This window comes from Mytilus trossulus, chromosome 14 (genome assembly GCF_036588685.1).
Source record: "Mytilus trossulus isolate FHL-02 chromosome 14, PNRI_Mtr1.1.1.hap1, whole genome shotgun sequence".
In the NCBI taxonomy this organism is placed as follows: Eukaryota; Metazoa; Mollusca; class Bivalvia; order Mytilida; family Mytilidae; genus Mytilus; species Mytilus trossulus.
In genome coordinates, this window is record NC_086386.1 from 36,211,299 (window position 1) to 36,237,871 (window position 26,573).

A 26,573-nucleotide genomic window follows, 5' to 3' on the forward strand; every position below is an offset into this window, starting at 1 on the left:
TCAAAAATGAATTGACAAGAACCGTCATATTCCTGACTTGGTACAGGCATTTTCAAATGTAGAAAATGGTGGATTAAACCTGGTTTTATAGTGCCAACCCTCTCACTTTGATAACAGTCTCATCAAATAAATTGTTCAACATTTAAATGGACTCTGATGACTAATTTGATAACTTTTGGGAGGGCTTTGTTTGGTTTATGAATAAAGCTTATTCTGGCTGACATATTCCAAACCTTGTTACCACCCAACCCCCACACACACACATATATTTATATGCCTCCTGTGTAAGGAACCTTTTCAGTGGTTTTATTTTGTTATATCTTAAAAGTTGCTTTTCACAAATGGGATGTAAGGTTCCATAGTATTTTTTAAAAGTCATTTAAAATTTTAAAGCTGAACATTCAGTGTTTACTTTTAAATGTCATGTAACTTTTTTGTGTGGTTACATTTATTTTACTTCAATGTGACTTATTGAATAAGACTAGTATCACTAGTTTTGTACTTAGATGACCAACACGGCTGGTGCAATATGTGGAGCAGGGTCTGCTTATTCGTCCTGGAGCACCCGAGTCCTCAGATCACCCCTGGTTTTAGGTCGAGTCCATGTTGTTCAGTCAATGGTTTTTTATGTTCTGTTTATGTAAGAAATACAGTGGAAGGAAAAGATCCAATTTTCAAATACATGTACCTTGGCAGTTGAAATCAAAGAAGAGAATGAGGAATAATAATTTGGTTACGTTTACATCAGTTTGTTTATTTTGATTTACCGGTATGAGGTTGAGTACTGTAAATTCAGAATGTATTAGGATGTTTTTATTTTTGCAGAAAAATGTGACAGGCTTTTAATCGCAATACTTTCAAATCATGTTTTGAAATTATTTATATCAATTAAACAGGATTTTTCTCAATATCGCAAAAATTAAAATCACATTTTAGTCTAAATTGACACCATTGCAATAATAAATGCATGCAATAATTTCTGATTTACAGTATATCCCTTTGGTATCTCATTTATGTATATCAAAACATGTTTTTGGTCTTTCTGCTTACAAATAACAAATCTTATGCAAGCATCAAATAACATGTGTGTATAAAACTTCTGAAGAATGAATGAATGTTTTGGTATTATACAGACAACAAATGGAAGTTTTTAACGACCTTGACTGGCTATACAGCCCTTGCACGGTCGGCCCTGGCTTGCGCCTTTTTGGGCATTAAATAATTTATATTTTTACCATGTGGTATTTTAAATAATTTATAATGATAAGAAAATTTAATAAAAGCAAAAAATTTAAAAAGCAAAAATTTAGATAAATAAATGAATAAAAAAAGTAAAATATTTAAGATTAAGTAAATAATAAAAGAATATAAAAATAAATATAATAAAATAATATAGAAATAATTTTGTATAAAAATAAAAATAAAATAAAATAAAATATTATACAGAGAACCAATATCATGTTTATTGCACAGACTATGTAACTGTACACCACATGCAAACAATGTTCTCTATCCATCCATGTGCCTTGTAAGGATAACTCATTCCAACAGATTGCATGGAAATTGAAGACACTTTGAGTTGGTTGACCATTATGGATCATAACCATTTCACAAATGATATCAGATATGTTCCTTTGTCATAACTACAATCCCCTTCCCTTTCATTAATGTGACCTACGGAATTAAGACTATTTACCGGATTTGTTATCACATAAGCAACACAACAGGTGCCAAATGTGGAGCAGGATCTGCCTACCCTTCCCGAGCACCTGAGATCTCCCCTAGCTTTTAGTGGGGTTCATGTTGCTTAGTCTTAGTTTTCTATGTTGTGTTATGTGTACTATTGTTTGTCTGTTTGTCTTTTTCATTTGTAACTATGGCGTTGTCAGTTTATTTTGGATTTATGAGTTTGACTGTCCCTCAGGTATTTTTCGTCCCTCTTTTTTTTACACAGTTTTAGAAACTTATTAAGGATGTGCATACATGAATGAATTAAAACTAAGTTCTAAATGTTTAAGGAGACATAATAAAACTTATTTCAATATTGCAATCTCAGTAAAGTTTTGTTATCCTGACAATATTCATTTGTGAGCTCAAATTAAGTATGGTACTTTGTTATGAATTTTAAACATTTCTATTCCCTGATGAAATTATTCACTAAAGAAAAAGAATGGTAATCCAGCAGCAATTCAAATATCCGATAACAGTCGAAACCTATAGTAGACAAATAAGGGCTATTTATAGTAAGGCAGATAAAGTGCTTACGCTTGTTTTTGGCCCCTAATTCCTAAACTGTTGGTATAACCCCCACAATCAATCCCAACCTTCCTTTTGTGGTACTGAACCTTCTGGTAAAACATAGGGATCTATTCACTTAAACTAAATTTATTGTCCGGAAACCAAATGTTTCCTCAGACGACACCATCATATAGCATTATACAAACCCAAACTATTTTTTTCTGTCGAATAAAAGGGACTAAAAAAATACACAAACATTAAATAACATTTATTTCATTTCAAATCACAAATACATTAACAAACAAATTGAGTTACAATATCACATAACAATTAAATGAAGGCCTCAACCACTAGTATCTTCTTTCGTTGTTGTCATGTGTCGTACAAACAATAATGTCTAAAGTTACTACATGATTAAATGGTGTAAATTTACCTTTCAAAAGGGAAGATGAAAACCCTGATTGGATAGAATCATGGACTAAAGGATAATCCATCTTAACACATTATAAAATCTGGAGATAATCATATATAACAGAAAAAAATTGAGATTACAGAAAAAAAATTAAATCATTGTCTGATCTACATTTAGTACATATATTGCAATCTTTTAAAATGGTGGCAGAAAGATGAATTTTAAAAGCAGAGTTAGGGGGAGGAGAGCCCTCCACCTCCCCCTATTGTGGGAAAAAAATGTTGATTTATGGAATCACTGAAGCATGACTGGAGCTGGTCCCCTCTTTGTCAACCAGTAGGCCTTCCCTTATAAAATATGATAAATTCTGTCAGAAGCAATGTAATATTTCAACAATAGTGAAAAATAATTTTCATGAATAAAAAATATAATTTTATTCTAATATTGTATAAACAGTCTGTGTGTAAAAACATAAAGTCATGTTAAAGAATGTCATATCTTTTCCTCTGAATTCAGTGGCTTTAGATAATTTACTTGTAATCAATAATTTTTGTTCCATACATTTCAATCAATCAAGACATTAAGTGTTGAAATGGTCCAAATGGAATAAACATGTATAGCATAAGTCTTTTCAATAAAACCTTTCATCCAAAACTTAGCATCAGTCTTTTCAATAAAACCTTTCATCCATGTCTAATGCATTATGATAAAATGATACAAATTTATCTCACAAATTGTACTTTGAAGCTCACACATAAAATGTCAAATGTCATGACAAAAACATGATTTAAGCTGCCTAATAACAGAACAATGTGTTGACCTTTGGCTATAGCTGGCTTCAGGGTGGCATCATCTACTTGCCTTCTAGCAGATGTCTGAATATCTGATGCAGTCTCAGATGAGGGATGTCAAATTAGAGACTATTTCAAAGTTTGTGAGACTTTTTATAATACAAAGCTCTCATGGACAATAACTACCTTTACAATACACAACAAGATGAGCAATTAGGTAACATATATCTGACCAAAGCATAAGCATATTAACCCTATTACCCTCAAAATAGAGGTTTTACAATTAAGATGAAGCACATACAAAGAAAAGAAGAAGCATAAGACTTTCAAGTCTTATAAGTAAAAAGATATTTCCTGTGTCTATTACTCTTGTGTATTTAAAGAATTAAATTGCTAGAACAGTATTTATCAAAGTCAAGAAAGCCATAAAGTTTTAAAATATGATACATGTATAACTAAAAGAATCCCCCATAAGAACCGTTAATATCTAATACCCTTGCTTCCTTAAATGATTAAAAGTAATACTTATGATTTGCACCAAAATGAAAAAAAGAAATAGCTTTATAAATCGATAAAAAAGAAAAAAAGACAAATCTGAGCATATTTTATAAAATAATTTTCATGAAATTTTGTTCTCTTTAGAATTATGATCTGCAGTGGCTGAGAACACACAACATTTTACACATGTACATTATATATAAAGTGCATTCTTATAAGGTTAATGTTCAACAGGAAGGACTCACAGACAGACATTAGGCTGTCGTAAGCTAGCCTAGTGTTGCCATATTAGTGTTAAATTCAAAATAATTTCATCTAAGAATTGAATGCTTCTTTTTGACCGAAGATCATTCTAAAAATGTGCGCACATTCAAAGATTTAAAAACCCTATGAAATTTCAAAAAGAAGCATTCAATACTTATAATTACTTTTTCTATCAAGTTTTTATTTAATTTTACCTGTGCACTTAATTGGGGGACATTGTGTCATCACGGATGTTAAACTTCATTGTGTAATGAATGGCAATTTCAGAAGGACGTGATATTGCTGTTAGCCAATCAAAATAATATAACATAATGAAACATACATGCAATGTAACTATTATAGAATGCACTTGTAAGATGCACAGATTGTTATTGATACAAATAAGAAAATATTTTAACACCCAATCAATTGTAAAGCAGAACACTGCTATTTTATGTCAAATATATCTATTGGTCAATCTTCTTATATACACCGGGTAAGAGAGGGCACTATATATAGCTATATAGCTATAAATTGAAATTCTCATTTCAATTATATCACAACACTTTATATAACAAATATATATTCATACAATAGCATTACAAAAAAAACAAATAAAACAATAACGATGTAAATATTCAATAAATATATAATGTTTTATGTACAAACAATGATTTATAAATTTTTTAAATTCGTTAACAAATTCACTGGTATAGATTCAAATACTTGCAGAAACTATAATGTTATTCACAGCTGATATGAAAGTATGAACATTATTATTTATCAATATGTGTTGAAATACTAGCACATACAGATTTTTCTCAAAACTGCTGTACAAATATTTTTTTTTTAAAAACAAACATGATACTGTGGATTCATTATTATTCTTGGAATACCTATTTTTGTGGATTTTGTAGGTATGTGTTAACGACGTACTTAGATGTTTAACATTTCTATAGGCTTGTATGATGACCAGGGCAAAACCATGACAATAAAATATCCACGAAAATGCAAGTTTTCCTCAATCTTAGATAATGCAAGAATCCACATTAAATAAAATCAATAAGGGCACATAGTACCAATTTATCAATTTTCTTTGAATCCTATCACGAAAAGATATTTTAAACGTGTGATTTTTGGTACAAATAATTCAGTTGCTACAAGAAAGTTAACCAATTTGTTGACACCGGGAATGATTTTAAATAGTATATTATACCAATCAAAACAGTATTGCAATACTCATGTATTATATATGCTTGCATTAGTTTTTTTCTTGTACAATGCCATCATCTATAGTATATGTAGCAAAAAAACAAACTTTTCAAGACTACCAGAAAAACCTGGAAATGATTGTCAAAAATAAAGTGATATTTCAAAATGACTGTTTGTCAACAGATCTTATTTTTGTACTACTGTAATTCACCATGCTATGAAAAATATATATATCGACTATCTGATCACAAAAATCTTTCATGTTTACTTCAAGAAATAAATGACTTTTATTGTCATTGGAACCACAGTATTGTTTCCTTCTATTTCCATCAATTCAACACTATTATAATCTAGGTTAACCCGAACAAACATGGAATCCAATAAAAAAAAAACTTAAACTATCTCTATACAAAATATAAGCATGAAGAGAAATTTAATATAATTTGTTTTTGTATATACATAAATACATATCAGGCTTGAAAATACCAGTAATAATTTTCTATATATGCTCTGTTTAAATATTACTAGAAAAAAACTAATAAAAAACACATTTGTGGAATTCATTTGAATTTGATGAAAATCTAATTGACATGTTATATGTAAATGGGAAAAAAGGTTTTATATTTCAATTTCCTGAATCAGTCTTTTTGGTATTAAAAAACTTGCCATTCTAGAAGCAAAAGAATTTGGTAATTTTGATGTTCGTACCCTAAAATGAAAATAGACTTACATCATTGGTTGATATGACATTGTTTAGGAAACAGCATTTGCCAATCACAATGTATTGTTAAACCGGTACCGTTAAACCCTTTGGAAAAAAATACCCAGGTTCTGAAATAATGAATAGCACTCCGTAATTGTATAAAAATTAATAATTGCTTTTGAAATAAATAAATAATAATAAACATTGAGAATCTCACTGACAAACCAGGTGGGGAATGGAAATGCAAAAATGTAAATATTTGTAAATATATTAAATTTTTGAGCAATTCTGTAAAGGCACATAACAAAAGGTGCACTGATTTAAATAATATGGAATGCCTAGTATTGGTAGAGACAAAATTCTAATTATAGATTGAATTAAATCTGAATCATAAACTTGGACCTCTAAACCAAGCATGTGACCTTCAAAAACAGTTTTGAGAAGATAAAAGGAATTTACAACAAAATTTTGTATAGTTTTTGGCATTATTAGAGTGACCATCAGTCCGATTGAAAATTTTGACTGAATGACAATAAAACACAGAAAACCTAACTATACAACACAAATACTATAATCAACAGTTGAATCCATATGCACAACTTTAATTTTGTTTCCTCTTGACCTAACAAATGGAAGTTTTTAACGACCTTGACTGGCTTTACAGCCCTTGCATGGTCGGCCCTGGCTTCACCATTTTAGGCATTAAATAATTTGAATTTTTACCATGTGGTAATTGACATAATTTAGACTTACTCTTGACCATGTAAACAACCAGCCCCTTTTAAACAAAAATATATGGAGTGCCAATAGTGTGGGACAAACAGCTGTCTGATGTACCTATCTCACCCAGTGTTTTTAGTTAGATCATTAGTAAGACATTAGTTTTCTGTGAAGTATTTTGTTGACTGTTAATTGTAAATTTGTCATTTTTTCTATTAGCCTAACAGTCTGTCTTTTTATCACTTATGTTTAATAATTGTCAATATTTCATCTTCTTTCATTTTTTATGCACCATAACAGAAAGGACAAGTCACAATAAGGCTCGTTTTTGGCCCCCCTATTTTCTCATTTTTAAAATTCTGTTTTTTAAATTTACTTTAATCTTGTTAAAACATTCCCTTAGGTTTGAAGTTTGCTTGGCTGAACTTCAAACCCATTAATTTCAGAAAATGGCTGAGGTTTGGGTGATTGTTTCTTAAAACTTATTAGGATACGCCTATATGACCCAGAGATAATTACATCGATTTACATAGCATAAACAGTGCTAATGACATTTGAATAAAAAAATTCCTGGGTCAGGTTGGCGCAGGCACCTAAAAAAATGTTGTACAAAACACTGAAAAGTGAATAATAATTACAATATTTGAATAATAACAGAAATTTTACCCCCTCACCTCACCCAGGTGCTAAAATTAGTGGTTTTGAAGTTCATCCTAACAATCTTCAAGCATTAGGGAATATTTTAACATAATAAGTAGCTTTCAAAAACAGAATTTAAAAATGAGAAAATAGGGGGGGTCAAAAACAGGCCTAAAGTACCTTTTCCTTTGACAATGTGCCTTGTCCTTTGACAATGTTCCTTGTACAATGTACTACAGTGTAAAATTATTATAATCATGATGTCTTGTATTATTTTTTTGCATTTAATGCAATGTGCCTGGATTAATGTCAAAAAATGTTTTGCATGCCTCATAAAAAAATATTGCACAATTTCTTGATCTTAGTCTAATTTGATTACTAGAATATCAACAAAATAATGTTATGGCTTTTGTAGAAATATCATCTGAATGGCATCAAATATGATCTTTGACTTTTATCATTCTTGTGACACCAACTGCTTCATTTTCATGCATGACTGCTCTTTGAGATCTGTTAAAATGCTGTCTTGTTCTTGGACTTCCTTCTGCAATGCAAAGGATAAAATAGACATTAATTAAAATGCTCTGAAAATTTTCAAAAAATATATTCATTAGACAATTATCCTGAGTGTCCCTCCATCTTAGAAGTAGGAGAACTGGTTTATATATCAATCAATTTAAAAAAAAATGATCAAATATAAAAAAGAAGATGTGGTATGATTGCCAATGAGACAACTATCTACAAAAGACCAAAATGACACAAACATTAACAATTATAGGTCAATAAAGTTTGTTTATTCATTTCAGAGATTAAGACATAAATGTACTGTTTATAGGAGATATGAGTCACCTTTTTGTAATTTTGATAGCATAATGCAAATATTGAATCAAAATGGCAATATTTAAACATGTACAATATGCAAAACATTCAGGGTTAATATTCCATGATGTCTGAGTGGCTGGTATACAGTGTTAACACCCTTGGCGCCATGGTAGCTAGGAAACAGCTGCATAGCTCAATTTTACATTATACTCTGTCAAGGTGACAGAAAAAACTTGAGACAAGTCACAACCAAAGGAAAAATATTCAATACTTTAAAAGACAAGCCTTAAATGATCTTAAATTGAGACAAGTCACAACCAAAGGAAAAATATTCAATACTTTAAAAGACAAGCCTTAAATTGAGACAAGTCACAACCAAAGGAAAAATATTCAATACTTTAAAAGACAAACCTTAAATTGAGACAATAAAACTTTTTGTCTCAGAAGAATAGAAGATTTATGTCTTATACTTGTGTAGCTTGGAGATAAAGCAGACTAATCTAATTGTAATTCAATTATCTTTACTCATTCATTTGATAAATTGGAACTGAAACTGGTATTCAATACATTCCATCACATGCAACTTGCATCAAATCACGCAAAGTTTGTTAAAGTTTGATGCAGATATAAATCCATCTACCACTTCCGTACAGAAATAAAAGTCTTCAGTGCAAAATTAAAGTGAACCCAGCTTTGGGAAAACCCAATCATTATTTGATAGGATTTGGTAACATCTAGAACCTAATAAACTGAATACACTTAAAATTAATGTAAAAGTAAAGGTATATTGCTGTATATCAACTGATTACCTTGAATCACTAGTGAGACAGATGAAAATGAACTTATTTACCTGTATTATATTTGTAAGGTACAGTCACTGAGTCTGAGTAATGCAAAAAATTGTAAGATCAAGGCTAATCAAACTATTTCAGGTAATTGAGTCAGCTTTGAACTGGCGTATATTGACTGAAGTAATTGCTACATGTTATTATCATATACTTACACTAAATAACATATGATTTTTACTGTATGATAATAGCATTTAATTAAGTTAAATTCCATATTTTTCGAATTGGTGCTTAGCGGGCTGATATGAAAAGTTTATCACATGCTTCGTGTGTTATCACATGCCTTTCCGTAACGTTATCGTTATACAGTGCTACATTTATTTCCTCTGTGCTATATGAATATCTTGGGAGAACACTGAATATGTTAACAAATAATTTTATACTAGAATAATGTTTAGAGTGCACAACATCACATATCATTTATTCATTTCATGACATCAATTCAAACTTAGTCATTTATCTGTATTCCTCTCTTACTTTTAAGCTTTAATATAAAATCTGATGCTATGATTGAAACGGTGAATTCATTTCACTCCCGCTATTTAAGTTTTCTGTTAACAGGAAGTTGATGTGAAATGGATGCGAAAACACATCAAAATGTGTAGCATGTTATATTGAAGCCTGCCTGAAAATCTCATGCAGTAACGATTTTTAATTCCTGTGAAACATGCACTGAAAATGGTCATGATTATATGCATGATATGTAAATATATACAAGTATTCGGTAATCAGGAAGTAAATGTGCAATGAATCTGAAAAATCATCATACAATAATCCATGTCGATGCACATGAAGCTTGATGCCAAACTTCAAGAAGCTGTGATTTATTACTAAATTCCTGAGAATTCCAAGTTTATATCATTATTACACTTGCATACTTACTTTCACTTATTGATAAAAAATCACAATCCACCACGCTCTGTCAATTCCAATACAATGAAGTTACTGATGAACATGTTTTCCATAAAAGACTCAGAGGAATTCAAACATATCAAAGTAATTAAGGGAGCTACCATTTGATTTTTATGGGGGGGTGGGGGGTGGCTAGGATGAAAAATGTTGTCCTGCTTTTTTTCTTAGTTGTAATCTCTGTCCTGCCTTTTTATTTTTCAGTCTATTTAACCCTGCCTTTTTTTTTTCTTAGCTTATCCTGACTTTTTTTTACAACAATTGTCATCATGTCTTTTTTTTAGCCAAGTTCCTCATCCTGCCTTTTTTTTTACTCAAAATCCTGTCCTGCCTTTTTTTTCAAATTTCATCTACAGGCATTTTCTAATGTAGAATAATGGTGGATTAAACCTGGTTTTATATGCTTTTTATTAAACTCCTTTGTTTATAATTACCTCTAAATTATGTAAACGTTGTAACAGTTCCAAGCATTGGGTGCTGACGTTTCCTTTTTCTTTAAGCTGCACCTTGAGCATGTTGAGTTCTTCTCTCTGATTGGTCAGATTATTTCCAATCAGATTCTGTTTAGAATGAAGTTGTTGGGAGAGTTTATATTGAATCTGTAGTTCTTTTTCATCTATCTGCAATACAAAGAAAAACTTACATAATAGCCATAGATATAAGAAGATGTGGTGTGAGTGCCAATGAGACAACTCTCCATCCAAATAACAATTTAAAAAGTAAACCATTATAGGTTAAAGTACGGCCTTCAACACGGAGCCTTGGCTCACACCGAACAACAAGCTTTAAAGGGCCCCAAAATTACTAGTGTAAAACCAAAGTCTTAATGTGTCTAAATTTCATGTACCGCTCAGTGAGTGAGATGGCTGCAATCAAAAGGTTCTACATCAAACTAAGTTCATTGACAGCATATTGCTAAAATTAGTTTGTAAATATAGAAAAAATGCTTCGTAACATGAGGCATCTATATACAAAGTATGCAGCATCCAGGTCTTCCACCTTCTAAAATATAAAACTTTTAAGAAGTTAGCTAACACAGCTGCTATCTGTGACAAAAGTCGCAGGCCAAACAAAAAATGCTAGTGTTTGGCCACTTTTTGGTCCTTATTGCGTACTCTCCATAATAGACCAAATGACACTATAGAAATTAACATCTGTCTATCACTATACAGCCAGTGAGCAAAACCTAAACATTTGACAGGCAAAATCATAAAATTCTTATATGACTATAACTGTCTATAAGACATTCCTGGATCACAACAACTCTTTTTCACCATTTGTTTTCTCATGAAATCATCTTCTCGAAGTACTAAAACGCACTTATTAACCTTCACCTTGATTGACCGTAAAATTGTCAGTAAAAAACCTCATCCTATCGATTACAGTAATGAGATCTATTAAACCATTAATTCAATATTCATAACTTAATGTATGCCCAACAGGCTTTGTAGTATCACAAATATAGCTTAATATTCTACTTTTAGAAATAATAATGATAATGGTTCTATTGGTAAAACCTAATTTTGAAACAGATGCCCTGAAGTAATTTTTAGACTACATTTGAAGCATGTTTAGTGCAAATGGGAAATAAACATCTGTACCAGACTATACATGTTATTGACATATGCTAAGTGACTGTAAAGCAATGCCTCACACAATCCCTATATGTCTAACGATATAACATTTGATTTCAAAACAGATATAATAGAACAACTGATATATTTTTTAAATAGAAAAATCAAAGTCAAGGTATAGCAATGTGATAATAATAATGATTATACCTTAGTTATCATTTTTTAAATAATAAAGTTAGTACTCAATATTTTTATTATTTTTAAATTGCGAGCATTGAAATATTTAAATCAGTTCAATAAGTTGGAACTATTTGCCCTTGATGATACTATATTACCACATTTGCGTCAATATATTTCATATATAATTTCACTTGCAGCAAATTTTGTTACAATAAAACACTTACATGACTAACTGACAGTAAATTTGAGGAATAGTCCCCTTTTTTAAACACTCAAAGCTCATAGAATTTGAAAGTGAACTAAGACTATAATGTTTGTTTTTTGTTAATTTTTTTAATATAAATAAGGCCATTGGTTTTCTCATTTGTATTGTTTTACATTGTCATATGGGGGCCTTTTATAGCTGACTATGCAGTATGGGCTTTGCATGCTCATTGTTGAAGGCGGTGCGGTGACCTATAGTTGTTAATTTCTGTGTTATTTTAGTCTCTTCTGGACAGTTGTCTCACTGGCAATCATACCACATCTTCTTTTTTATAATGAAGCAACTTCTTTGCAATATCATGAGGTCATATGAAAAGTTGAAGACAATCGGGTATATAATATATCAATGGATAAATGAGAAAATTTCATTCCATTAAATTTGTAATTAATTACTGTGACCATATTATATCAAACAACATTTTTTTTTACTGTAATCGATTATAGTTTCAAAAAAAAAATAAGATTAAGGAATCAATATATAAGTACACTTCTCATACTTTACTTTTTTTTAAGGACAGAATCGTACTAATCCCTTCTTTAATCTTTACAGATAAAAGCAATCATATCATGACAGGCAGGATTATTAGGTCAACATCATCAAAACATGATGAATCTTAATGTGAAATTATTCAACTTTATTATGCCAAAATAAACTAGGTTATACTAAACATGTCAAAATTTCTACAAAATAATGAAATTAAATTTCATGATTCAGTTTACTCTGATGTTTGACATTTCGTTTATTATGCAAGAGTTGGTTGATTAAATTAGAATAAGTTTACAGTGCAGATTAATATGTTGAGATTAATTTTGTGGAAAAAGTATGAAGCAAAATAATGTTTATGTAACATGAATATTACTGTTACATCTATTTTCCTTATAATATTGATGCACGACTAGGTTAATAACAAGCAGTTACCAATCTAATGTGTGGAAGAAATTTTGTTATTTATACTTCACAGATTTCAAAATAAATTATATTTTTTTTACTTTTATTTTTTTAACTTTTTCTGGAATAAGTCTAAAAAGTTTGTCACAAATCAGCTTTTTATGATTAAAATGTGTTTAAATTGAACAAGATTTAAAATATATTATTGAAATAGAATAAATTTATTAATCTTCACATTTAGTTTTGTGAGTTGATACATTGTACATGTATTTTCATTTACATAAAAGACATTTATTTTACTCAGTCTAAATTAATTAATGAGTATAATGGATTTCTCTAAGAAGAAAAAAAGTTCCCATTGAATGAACTTTGCCATGGTATTGACAAAGATTCAGGCCCAAAATGAACATGCCCTTGATTTAACATGTCCAAGTCTTTAATACTTGATTTGGCTAAAGCATTTACTTCGAGCACTTATTCCCAAATAAATGTGATCCTTCATATTTGACAAAAGTTTAACACCACATCAGCAAGCTTTGGGCTAGTTGTCCTCAGATGAGAATGATTTTTGAAACAAATTTTAAGTAATTTCCCTTCTATAATATCGTAGTTAAATTTAGCCATTTTTAGGTGTGGTCTTAACTTTTAAATAATGGATTTGTCTTTATATATTTTTTTTGGATACATCCTGAACCATAAATAGCAATAAATGTGTTGCACTCTATGTTCTTTACTGCTGTTTATGGTACAATGTATACTGTAAATCACATTTAAAACATGTGTACAGTAAATCTCAATAAACGTGTAATCGGTAAATCATAAGAATTACTTCTCATGTAACTATAAAAGCATAAATTAACTTTATGCACTTTGTTTTGAAGCATATTCAACATATTGAAATGTTCATGTAATGTTGCACGTATTATTATATTTACAAACAAGAAAATTGCGTAACTCGCATTACATTTTAATGTTAATTGCGTCATTTTGGCTAGTATTTTGACGTAGTTATATTTTTAATTTACGGTATTGAGCATCTGATTTATAGGCTACTAATTTACAAAATTAACTAATTGACTAATGAAATTGTTGATGAACAAACTCATTTTGACCAGAAGTGCATGAGCTGTTGATCATTGCCACCATGAGAAAGTGTTCGAAGATTTTTTCAATGAGGCAAATTATCCAGTTTAAAAACTGAGTATTGCATGTTCTAGATCAAAATACCTTATCCATTTTTTACTTTTTCTAAACAAGAAGAAGACTTTCCCATCAAACCACATATTTAAACAATCATGGAATTAATAATTCTGTGTTCAATTTTGAAATATAGAATTTGAATTTTGAATTTCAAATATTTACAGCTCATCCTAAAAAAACACATCAAAAAGTGACAAGTAGTTTTTGTAATCAAAGGGTTGTGCTGTGAGTTATTTTCCTCAACTATATCCTCGACCACACACTCATGTTGTTGACTATATTTTGTGGGAAATACAGGACACAATCACATTTTACAGTGTATGACAATACATGTAATTTTTTTTTTAGCAAACTGGAAGTATCAACATCGATGGAAAAGAACACATGTCACATAACTGCATGAAGGTTGCAAGTGACATTTATGTAAAGAATTAAGCTATCAGTTTTAGTTGCTGAGAAATAAAATGCTAGCATGTACTTTACTAAACTAAACTCTGATTGGCTAATTCCAACTAAAACCCATCCAAGTTTCAAGAAGAATAAGATGATTCTATTCCATCAAGGTAAATAAAATATTCCTTTCTAGTTGATAATTTGACATTATATCTTTCTATAATTGGAACAAATAATGCCATGTAGGTTTATTAAAATTCACTAGGGGTAGTCTCAACCTGCTTTAATCTGGGTAAAGAAGAATGGCTGGGGTTTGAAAAACACTTCAATTCATGTATTGATTTATGTAAAAATTCCCAACCATTCATTTATCATGTATATAGTTCATAAAAAAATTACAACCCATGGGATCTGTGATTCATATAAAGATCAGAACCTCTAGAGATCAGAACATAGTTTTTACAGACCTCTTAACTGAGAAAATTGATGGGACATATTGAGATATAAATTTGAACCAATTGATACAATAAAATACCTCCTTGAAATTGCATCCCATTGATATATTTGACATTCCAAAAAACTAACCAAACAATATCACCAGAATCAGCTGTTATTCAAATGACATAGAGTTATACCCCTTGAATTTAAAAATATACACATGTATTAAATAACCTGATTTATTCATTTTGTAATGATAAACCCAATTATAACCCTGACATATTAAACTGTACCAAAATGAGTTGGGATTATACATCTTCAAAATATGATCCTTAGTTATTAGATTTGAAAGCAATAAATGCATTAAATCATTCCAATAGCACTACCTGTCCTATAGCATATGGGATGTGATTTATTCTACATTTATGGTAATTTATTCTACATTTATGGTAATTTATTCTACATTTATGGTAATTTATTTTAAAAAGTGTAAGAAATTAATTGATATGCTGTCAGAACATGTCAATTTGGAATTTCCAACAAAAATTGAACACATTTTCCAAATTAGCACATAATTTACAAGAATTTGTATCAGTTATTGGTCAGTTTTACTCAAGTTCTACTAAAGGTCATCAGGTCATCAGTCCAAGTACAGTGATAACATGTCTAACACTATTTTGGAAGGAATTAAAATTCCACATGGCTCTGGTCATTTGATCAATTGCAAAACAAATGGTTTTTTTTGGTTTAAAAAGTTTGTTTCCAGTTTTTGGAGAAAAAAATAATTTGTTTTTAAATTCTGAGAAAAGCAAATTGTTTGTTTCACCCTAAGCTGCCACTATATGTAATGCTAAAATTGAAAGAAAAAAATTGTTTTCAACTGGTCGCGAAAAAAATAGATTGTTTTTCAATGCAGGCGAGAAAAAAAATTTGTCCAGAAAAAAAACCCATAGCCACCCCTAGAAAATCAAATGGTTGCTGCCTAACTGTCTAATTTAAGAACAAAATAATGAAAGAAAAACAAATAGGTTTAACACAGCAACAAATACAACCCCTGAATTTATACAGACTCTAAATTTATGATAGGTACAAAATTTACTTCTGGATACTATTCTATTATAAACTTAACATGCTTAAGCTGCAGTCCAAATTTGGTAGAAATCAAGGATTGTTTAAGTAAGTTATTAAAATTTATAAAACTTTGATTATTGAATGAATACTTGTGGACACCGCTGCAGCTGCTGCCACCGCCCCGACGATGGAATGTAGGATTGCTATGTCTATTTTTTGCTACAAAAGTTGCAGGCTCAACAAAAAGAAGAATTCTACCTGTATATATAATTTTTAGAAGAAAACACACAAAGTACACAGGGTACATTTGACAGTAATGCTGTACGTCATATGAATATAAGTTAAGACTTTATTGTGAACAAAATAAATTGATTGCAAAAAGATCAAGTTGATGATTAGTTGGTTTAATTTGACACCTTGTGATGTCAGTGATTATGCATAAAAGAAGATTTTAAATCTATAATAATAAAATAGGAAATGTGACGTGATTGCCAATGAGACAACTTTTTACCAAACGCTTCTAGACACTTAGCATGTTAACAAAAATAAATAACCTTCACTAAATCATGGTCTTCCTTGCATAGAGGGGCGTAAAGGGGGTATCTGCACGAAAGAACACGAAATAAAAATTGTTATTTCACGATGAATGAACAATTAAAATTTCCTGCACGTTGATCTTTTCACCGGTTTCAGGAAACACCATGAGCACAGTGAATAACAAACCTTTTTCACGGCTGCAGGTAAAATAAATATGGCAAAACATGTTGCACGAAATAACCCTTTACCACCCTCTAAAAAGCCTTTACATAAGGCTAATTTTTTTGAATATATATATGTAACAACTAAACAACAGATAACCTTCACTTAATTTAGTCATGGTCTTCCCAAAAATAGCCTTTACGTAAAGCTTAAAATCTTTGAATATATGTAACAAATTAACAGTTATATCATAACATACATTATTTGTTTGTGCCTAGTACTTAAAAGAAATCTACCAATTGCACTTTGTCATAACATTTTGTAGAAGATGAAATCTTTTCCTCATTATGAGTTCATTTTACATGTTTTAGGCAAAAGTTTAAAATAAAATTGAGAATGGAAATGGGGAATGTATCAAAGATACAACAACCTGACCATAGAAAAAACAACAGCAGAAGGTCACCAACAGGTCTTCAATGTAACGAGAAATTCACGCACCCGGAGGCGTCCTTCAGCTGGCCCCTAAACAAATATATACTAGTTCAGTGATAATGAACGCCATACTAATTTCCAAATTGTACACAAAAGTTTATTCCTTTAGCAGGTAGGTATAAAAATAGTGTAGGCATTTGTGTTAAGAAAGATAAATCCATACAAACTTGAACTTGATATCTTTTGTCTCAGTTTCAGATGGATCTGACTTCAGTTATCATAGTTATGGTAGTACTGAACTTGTGAATACATTTTTGGGAAGAGTTATATATCAGGCCTTTATTGCATCCATAAACAATAATAAACATTTGGAGTACGCATATATCATACTTAAGATTCAGATTTAAACCAATTAAAATACTGTATTTGGTGTTTTGAGCACAAATTTTATACTAAGAGCATTGAGTTATGTTTTTTGATGTAGGCCCAGATGATGTAATGATGGATGGTGATACATGTATATATTTAAGACATTACACAGTGTCCTGATCTGTAACACAGATTGATCATAAGAAGACTGAATACCAGTAGAGTGTAGACCATGTTGTGTAACAGCTGTCATTATATAATGTGTTGTTTCAAACAAAATAGAGTGTAAATTTGGAAAAGCCAATAGTCAATTTTGATCTGTATAGTCTAGAGCGAACTTTAAGTGGGCATGTTTGATGTGAGCTAAGGCTTTGTGTTGAAGGCCGTACATTGACCTTTAATGGTTTACTTTTATAAATTTTTACTTGGATGGAGAGTTGTCTCATTGGCACTTCCTATATCTTTATATAGACAAAACTTTGTACAATAATCATGATAACTCAAACCCCTTTTCAGTTACAAAATTAGCATCCATACATCATTGCCAATTTTATTTTTACTCATTTTCAGGTGTACTGGTACATGAAATTTAATTGCCAATAGACATGATAGATAGTAGAATACATGCAGAGAAATTCAACATCCAACCCTTTGTGCAAATAATGATCTTGTAATTAAACTGTGATCCTCCTGCAATCAAATTAGATGGTAGTTCACTTTATACATGCATGTAAATTATGCTACTTGTTTTGGTTTTTGGAAGCAAAGTTTTTCCAAGGAAAGAATACCTTCAAGTTTTAATATTAGACTTAATAGATATGTACCAGATATCTACCAGAATTAGTGCGTATTGTTATGGTTTATATTTCTACATTTGCTAGAGGTATCTAGGGGAGGGTTGAGATCTCATAAACATGTTTAACCTCGCCGCAATTTTGCCCCTGTAGTATGACGTCCATTATCACTGTACTAGTATACATTTTTTATAAGGGGACAGCTGAAGGACACCTACAGGTGTGGAAGTTTCTCGCTACATTGAAGACCCATTGGCGGCCTTCGGCTGTTGTCTGCTCTATGGTCAGGTTGTTGTCCCTTTGACACATTCCCCATTTCCATTCTCAATTTTATTAAATAATGTTTGTCTACCTTTCACTACATTTTTGTCTGTTCTTACCTTTTTTGAATCACTTGGACTTGTAACTGAATCAACTGTAGGACTCTGTACCTTTACTTTACCTAAAAAGACACAAAATATCACAGTCAGCATCATCAGTAAATTTAGTCAGCATTCAACACAAAAAGCTGGTACATTATGTATAATTTATAATAAGTAAAACTTTGCATATAGGTTGTTTTATCTAGTAGCTATGATATTCTCTGATCAGTTTAGCCAAACATATTGATCTATTTATGATAAAAGACTTTCTGATTTGATTTTGTTTCTGAGTTCTGTATTTTTGTTTTCTTTTTATCAAAACAATTTCTGCATGTTCAGGCAACACGTTCACTCAGATTTTTTTTTCATAGTTTCATCCATACACTACTTAAGTATGGCTTAATGGGAAACACTCTACAACCTGATCTACCAGAACATAAATGCAAATTTTAACATTAACTTGTGGGAAAAAAAATAACACAAATTAATTTTAGTTTGTAAAACAAACTTTTGATAATAAAAAAAACAGATCTTTTGATATATAAAACTGTCAATTAACATCAAATATTTTTGGTTGATTTCAATTTTTTGCCATACTCAGATGATGAATATTTAAATTAATTATAAACTTTAAAATGATATCTGACATGTTTTGTCTGGTGAAGATGACAACCATATACAGTCATACTTGGACTATCTCTTTGTAAGTACATGTAGTATACATGTTATGTCTCAAGTTTCCATTTTCTCTTACAGGAGTGTTTACTGAGGTGTCAAATTCAAGTTCGCCTATTTGATCCGAATTTTCATGCTTACACATGATTTATAACATGTATTCAAATTACAAAAAGTCTAAGCTAACCAATTAGTTGTCTACTATTCATAAAATTATAATTTATGGACAATGAAAATCTCCTGTGTCAGCTATCTTTTAAAATTTTACTCATTTACAAGCTTCCATGGACCAATATTTTAAGACCTAATTGCACAATCATGACAGTATGCTACATATGTTACTTACAATGAAATATACATGCAATATGTGCACAACAGATTTCTTTGTTTAGTTTATAGTAATAAAAGGTTTGACTTTAATTAAAAATAATTAGCAAACCAACAATTTTTTCAGGTATGTTTTGACCTCCAAAAACTTAATAATTGGGTTGTAAAAATATTTATTTTGTTGTAATTAACTTTTGAAGAAAATTATGGGTAGATGATTCAAAACTTAAAAAAAACAATCATCTTCAAGTTCATACTTATATATTGTTATATAAATAAATATTAGTTACATCTTCAAATAAATAAATTATGTTATGATTGCATAATGCAACGAGAAGTCACTTTCTACCAGAGATCAAATTAATGACATAAAAAATAACAACTATCATGACATAGGTCAATGTATGGAAATATGAAAATTTATAGCTCATTTTAAACTAAGTGGTATACCCTCAAGTTGGGTTTAGGGAGATTCAATTTCATCAACTAATCTAAGACTGCCAATAAAAATTGGGATGAATAAATTGAGACATAATTTGTCAAATGGCTTTCATATCGGGACCTTTTATAGCTGACTATGCTCATTGTTGAAGGCTGTACAGTGACCTATAGTTGTTAATGTATGTGTGATTTTGGTCTCTTGTGGACAGTTGTCTCATTGGAAATCATACCACATCTTCTTTTTTATATTAATTTTTTTTTATAAAATTCTTTCTTTATCTTTTCAGAGTTACCCTGAAGATGCTGGTAGCTGGTAAACATATAGAAATAGTTTTCATTGTTTTAATTCTACCTCTTGGTTATTTTGTGTTGCCTATACTTTTTCTCTCAATCAAACAATATTGCACATTATCTTTTTAAATCTGGGTGAGCTCAATAAATGTCTAGGGAAATTAAAACACTGAAATATATTAACTCATCAATCTTTTATATGAATAATAAAAAGTGAGTACAGAAACGTCATAGGTAACATGATAATGATTTCAAATACCAGGTCATAATTAAACTAACATAATTCTATTTGTCACTTATGTAAAATACAAAGATGTGGTATGCTTGCCAATATTAAGGCAACTCTTCACAAGAGATCAAATGACACAGAAATAACTACTGAATATTTAACATTTGAAATGCTTCAGCATTAGACCCTACACACAAATATGTAGCTAAGTTACATATTTATAGGCCGTACATTGACCTATAATGGTTTACTTTTATAAATTGTTATTTGGAAGGAGAGTTGTCTCATTGGCACTCACACACATCTTCCTATATCTATGTCCATATATATGTAGCTTTCAGTAATTGCAAATATTAGCCACAGCCTATAGAGAAAAAAGACCTCCATTTCACCTTTGAGAAAATTATCTTATAAACACCATAAACTTTTTTTGGATATATTTTTGCTCATCTCATTGTCTCCAAGAATCAATAAATATTTGAAAATATCACTTATTATATTGAAAGTTTTTTGTAGTTTTTTCTGAAAATTATACAAATATACAATACATAATTTGAATTAATAATAACTATATAACAAATACATTTCTGTACGTTCCTATGTTTAATATAACGGTCTTTCAATATTTAAATGAGAGAGGGTAATACCAATTGAATACATTTCTGCACAGATGATTTTGGCAGTCAGCATATAAAGAAAATCTAAGTTTAAGTAACGCTTGACCAATGTGACGATTGTTATGAGACAGTAAGGACAAAGTAAGTTCGGTATACTATTCCCCACCCTCCCATGCCATATAACCATCATTTATGTAACTTTCTCTTTTCATAACTACTTGTTTATGGCTTATTGTATATATTTATGTTAAAAATGTTATAATTAAAGGCGTCCTGTCATTGCCTGTAGCAAACACACAACCCTATACTGTGTTTGTTTTTTCGACGATATTTAGTTTAAGAAAAGCTGTAGCTCTCCGATTTAATGTCTTTTGACGTTTCAACTAGCAATGACTAGTAATTGAATGTTCGTTTCAAAAGGCCAATAAAACTTCTTTCATACCTTTTTGTCATGAGAAGTGTTGATGATACAATTCAATTAATGTACAAAGAAAAACAACTCCTGAGCTTCAAGAAAAAAAAATACAAAGAACTCAAAAAAGAGTCTATATTATTTCTTACATTGAATACATTTTTTTTAAAAAGAGAATTATAATTAGCAAAAGCAGACAAATTCATAGTTTTCATGTTAGTATTATGATTTAAATTGTTTCACATTTGTTATTTCATCCCCTTTAGAGCTGACTAGGTGTATAAATTTTGCTTATTGTTGAAGGTGGTAATGTAATATGTATACTTCAAGTAACTCCTATGCCATTTGATCTTTGGTGGATAGCCATCTCATTAACAATTATACAACATCTTTTTATACTTAAAGTTGGTCTTCAGTGACATTAAAACATATTTATATATTATAGTAAATGAACTGAAATCAATGAAAATAGTCTTCATGAAGTAAATTATAAATACTGCGAATTTATGAAAATTTGTGTCAGCATTTATCAATATAATTGTTGAACAAACAATAGAAGAATAAAACAAGTTATGTGATTTTTAAAAGTGCTTTTTACAAATAACGCTATCTATATTTTTTTTTCCAAAACTTTTTTTCTTCTTCACCATAATGAAATTACATGTACTTTGAAAATAATAGAGAATTTACAGTCAATACTCACATGAATTATCGGAGTCATCACTCCATCTACCAGGAACATTACATTTTCTTGACAACCTAGCGTCTTCATCTGAAGAGCAGTCATCGACCCTCTGTTGAGCATGAGCATCTAAATTTGTATATTTGAGTTTATCTTGTGGGAATCCTGGATGGCTTCCAAAGTTATGGTACGAATTACCCTCTTCCAATTCTAAATAATCTGTTACCCTGATAGGTTTATTTCCAAATAATGTTGGATCATATGGAAACTTATCGAATGACTCCTCGTCAACATTTGTCACGTTAGTTTTGGAAATGGAATTGTTCCTGTTACTTTCCTTGTCAAATAAACCATAGCCCTGTGACTGTGATTCGTTCACCATAGACTCTACCCCAAAATATGGATACCCGTAGTTTTTTTGTGGTCCCCTGTTAAGTTCATGACCAAAGGGTGGTCTATTGCCAGCTGGTGGTAATTGATTAATTACACTGTTGTATGATTGTGGACCAGTCAATGAAGTACTGACATTACCACTGGAATAATCAGGAATTGGATACATATTGGAAGAATATACTCGATTTGAAGATGTCAATCCTGCCGACTGGTGCATACTTCCTCCGTTGAGTGTATGTGGAAATGATAATGGCATCATTTGAGAATGAAACTGCTGCAACTGTATGTCATTTTGAAATGATCGAACACAATCATTTGTTCCTTGGAATGCTTTCGTGGCTAACATGTCCCTATGATATGGATGAAATGTATTCAAATTCGGTAAATGATTATTGCCGAATGAGTTTGTGAATGAAGTCTTTGTGTTGCAACCATTATTTTTATGAGGTGATTCGTATGATGACCTTGCTAACATTTCTGCATCCCCATTTACATGATTTAAGTGGAATTTTCTCTTCGGAATAAATTTACTGTCACAGTTTTGAAAACTATGTCCGTTAAAAGGAGGAGATTTAGACATATCCATATTGTTTAGAAACGATGTTAAATTAATGTCGGCACTTACTTCATTATTGAGTAACAATTCTTCTTTCTGGTTGGAACTCGTACCAATAGAATCAGCCCCTATCTCATGCAAGATATTACTATTTTCATTATTGAAATCCAGGGGTAGATTTCTTTTCAATGGGTTTACTTCATCATTACTACACACATATGGCGATGGCGACACTGTATCTTCCACGGAATCAAACTTCCTGCTTAACGTCTCACATCCAAATGAATAAGAATTTTTGTTCACAATATTTTCCAATAAAATATTTAATTTGTCACTCATTCGCACCTTTGGTTTATCAGTTTCAGACGTTTTATTTTCATTAGCTCTGACATCAATGCTTAGTTGACTAACCTTTAAATCTTTACAGCTTTCATTTCCCACTTCTTTGTTTTCACCTGCTGTAATAGAATATTCTTCAAGTTCCTGCCGTTGTTTTTCCAACAGTTTGTCACCTTCTTCTTTGCTTCAAATGAAAGCATAAATGATGATTATTACTTCAAAAATGCGTTATTTTTGACAGTCAATTTACAAATTGATTACATTCTTGTAGGAGAAAATATAATTATCAGTCAGACAATCTTCTTAGCATTTTTGTTAATTAAGAAACATTATAGATCTAGCACCTAATCACATAGCAATGAAAGTCATGACAGACAGCTTGACAGAATTACACTGAAAAAAATAATATTGATCTTATATCTATAAATAGAATGCCAGGAATCTTAAGTTCGTCATGACTTCCATATTTAAAAACGCTCTGTATTGATTTTCAAAAGACATAAACATTTTGCCTTCATTAATTCTTTTATACATATATGAGTATTGATTTATAACTCAATAAATAAAACCAAATCTGTATTTATATGTAAATTTTACCTGGAAAACATTTCATTTTTTGCTAACAACGCAGTTGTACACCAATAATTAACCAATATCATGAAAAGGTCAAGGTCAGAACTAATGTATATATATGCACTCCTAAAAAAGTCTGAGGATTATAATGTAGCGTAAAGAGTTTACCTAAGTGCTAAGGCATACAAGTGCGCAATACATTTCTGTGTCAAGTCAAACATGTCAATGTAGGTTAATTATGTTTCATCTTTGACAAGTAATTTTTTTTTGCCTCAGTAGTTTTTAATAGTATGGTTTTAATGTTTTTATGATCTGTCATTCGGGAATTTTTTTTTAACACTTTTATGCCTTCAATTACATATATGACGAATGTGAGCAGCATTTATGACTGTGTGTTATTTAATTTACACCTATTTTCAATTTTGGAGGTCCAAAAAAATTTAAGATTTTATTTTTTTCTGTTGTTACGTACGTATACAAACCATAAACAAATATTTTTTTATATGTACTGTTATACTATTTCCAAAATACAGTAAATATATATGTATTGTTGGCAGCTATATATTTAGCCAGTAATACATAACTTTCCATTGGTTTTTTTTCTTCCTCAAAATTTTTAAATTTTGTTATTTTACGGAATTAACAAAATATTTGTAAGGGTATAACCCACAGAAATGTCTCTTGCTTTTTAACTTACCAAGATTGAGTGTTAAAGATAAAGGGTTTACAACAAGTAATAATACATTTAATGTTGTCAAAAAATCCATGTGAAGAATAAGGTCAAGGTTAAATAAAGATAAACCCTATCAGTCTGACATGTATACACAATCATAAACATTTACCAAAGAATTTTTTCCCCTTTATATTGCAAATAGTGTCTAACCAAAAACCAGAACCAGACCAGGAAAACTTGACATTAACCAATGAACCATGAAAATTAGGTCAAGGACAGATGATCAAGGTCAGAGAGACATGAACAACAAACAATCAATCATTTTGTGCATCAAATATAATTTAAAGTATCTTAATTACAAACAGACTAAACCATTCAAATTTAACATGATCCAATGAACCAAGAATACAAGGTTACATTAACAGACAGATAATGTACTTTAACACCCTACAATCTTTTTATGCACCAAATATAGTTGGTTTGTTACTCATAATGTATAGAAAACAGACTAAACAAGAATAACTTAACATTAACCAATGAATGATTCATCATTGATGAAAATGGAGTAAACGTTAGATGAACCTTGCCAGACAGATATTTTTGCATTACACTTAACAATCATTACATTTATCAAATATAATTAATCTACTGTAGATTTATTTATTTTCATGGGTATCAATTTTCGTGAATAATCTTGTATGTTGGTGGATATTTATTTTATGGTCCTGCTGAGGTCTGCATACAAGCCTATAGAAAATTTGCCATATATAGAATATTAAATTTCATGTATCCACGACATCCACGAAAATTATAATAATGAATCCACAGTATTTGCATTACATATCTTTGAAAAGGTCTTTACTACAGAAACTGAATATTGCCCAATGAGACATATGAAAGACCAACAGTTTGTATCATAAGGTAACTATATATATACATACGGTACAAAGCATATAGGTCTTCTAGTCCTATAATATAAGACTCTTAAAGTTCATATAATTTACATTCAACGTTTTTTATCGGATATTTTTTTTTTACTATCAATGTTGAATCTGAGGTTCAACATTGATGGTTAAAAAAAATATCCGACAAAAAATGATGAATGTAAATTATATGAACCTTCAGAGTCTTATATTATAGGACTAATAGGTCTCCTTCCCTCTGAAATATTAAAGCCTAAATTCACCGAAAACATTTCTGGCGCCAACTAAATGCTTTCTTTGATTTTCATCGCAGGAGATACAAAAAAAAATATTCTTTCAAAATCAAAATTTTGCATAGATGACTAGATTTGATGAAGATTTTTTTTTTAAAAGTAATCCAGGTCATGCAGGTTATGTAATAGTCCTTGAAGCATAGAAAAATTTATTCAAGTTATAAATCTTTATATATAACCACAGACTATACATGTAAATTCTAAATGCAAAAGAAAAGACTGTCTATTTATCTATAAGTCATGTAGTGTAAATATAGAAAATGGGGGGAAAAGGTCCTGAATGAGTTTTCAAAGTTTAAAAGGATATTGATGTTTAACAAACTTAAACACTACACCGTATCTGTTTTTTTGCTCTTTGGTGGAGTTTTTGTCTCTTTGACACGTCCTGGCCTTTTCAATTCTCAAATTAACCATAGACTGAACCAAAATAGTGTAGACATAAACCAAAA

The 26,573-nt window shown here is 30.3% G+C and overlaps 1 protein-coding gene and 1 long non-coding RNA gene across 2 annotated transcripts in view; both read right to left on the reverse strand.

Moving 5' to 3' along the window:
* Positions 1–2,491: 2,491 nt before the first annotated feature.
* LOC134696068 (uncharacterized) lies at positions 2,492–6,182 on the reverse strand. Its single transcript, XR_010102891.1, has 2 exons — positions 3,331–6,182; positions 2,492–3,291 (listed from the first exon to the last, which is right to left on the reverse strand). It is a non-coding gene; the product is annotated as an uncharacterized LOC134696068 (long non-coding RNA).
* Positions 6,183–7,691: 1,509 nt separating this feature from the next.
* Positions 7,692–26,573, reverse strand: part of LOC134696071 (circadian locomoter output cycles protein kaput-like) — a 50,952-nt gene continuing 32,070 nt past the window's right edge. Inside the window, exons 10-13 of the mRNA XM_063557654.1 lie at positions 22,396–23,846; positions 18,719–18,780; positions 10,470–10,655; positions 7,692–8,000 (exon numbers count right to left, since the gene is read on the reverse strand). Coding sequence (XP_063413724.1) covers positions 7,914–8,000; positions 10,470–10,655; positions 18,719–18,780; positions 22,396–23,846 — 1,786 coding nt within the window. The 3' untranslated portion in view covers positions 7,692–7,913. The remainder of the gene's footprint in view (positions 8,001–10,469; positions 10,656–18,718; positions 18,781–22,395; positions 23,847–26,573) is intronic.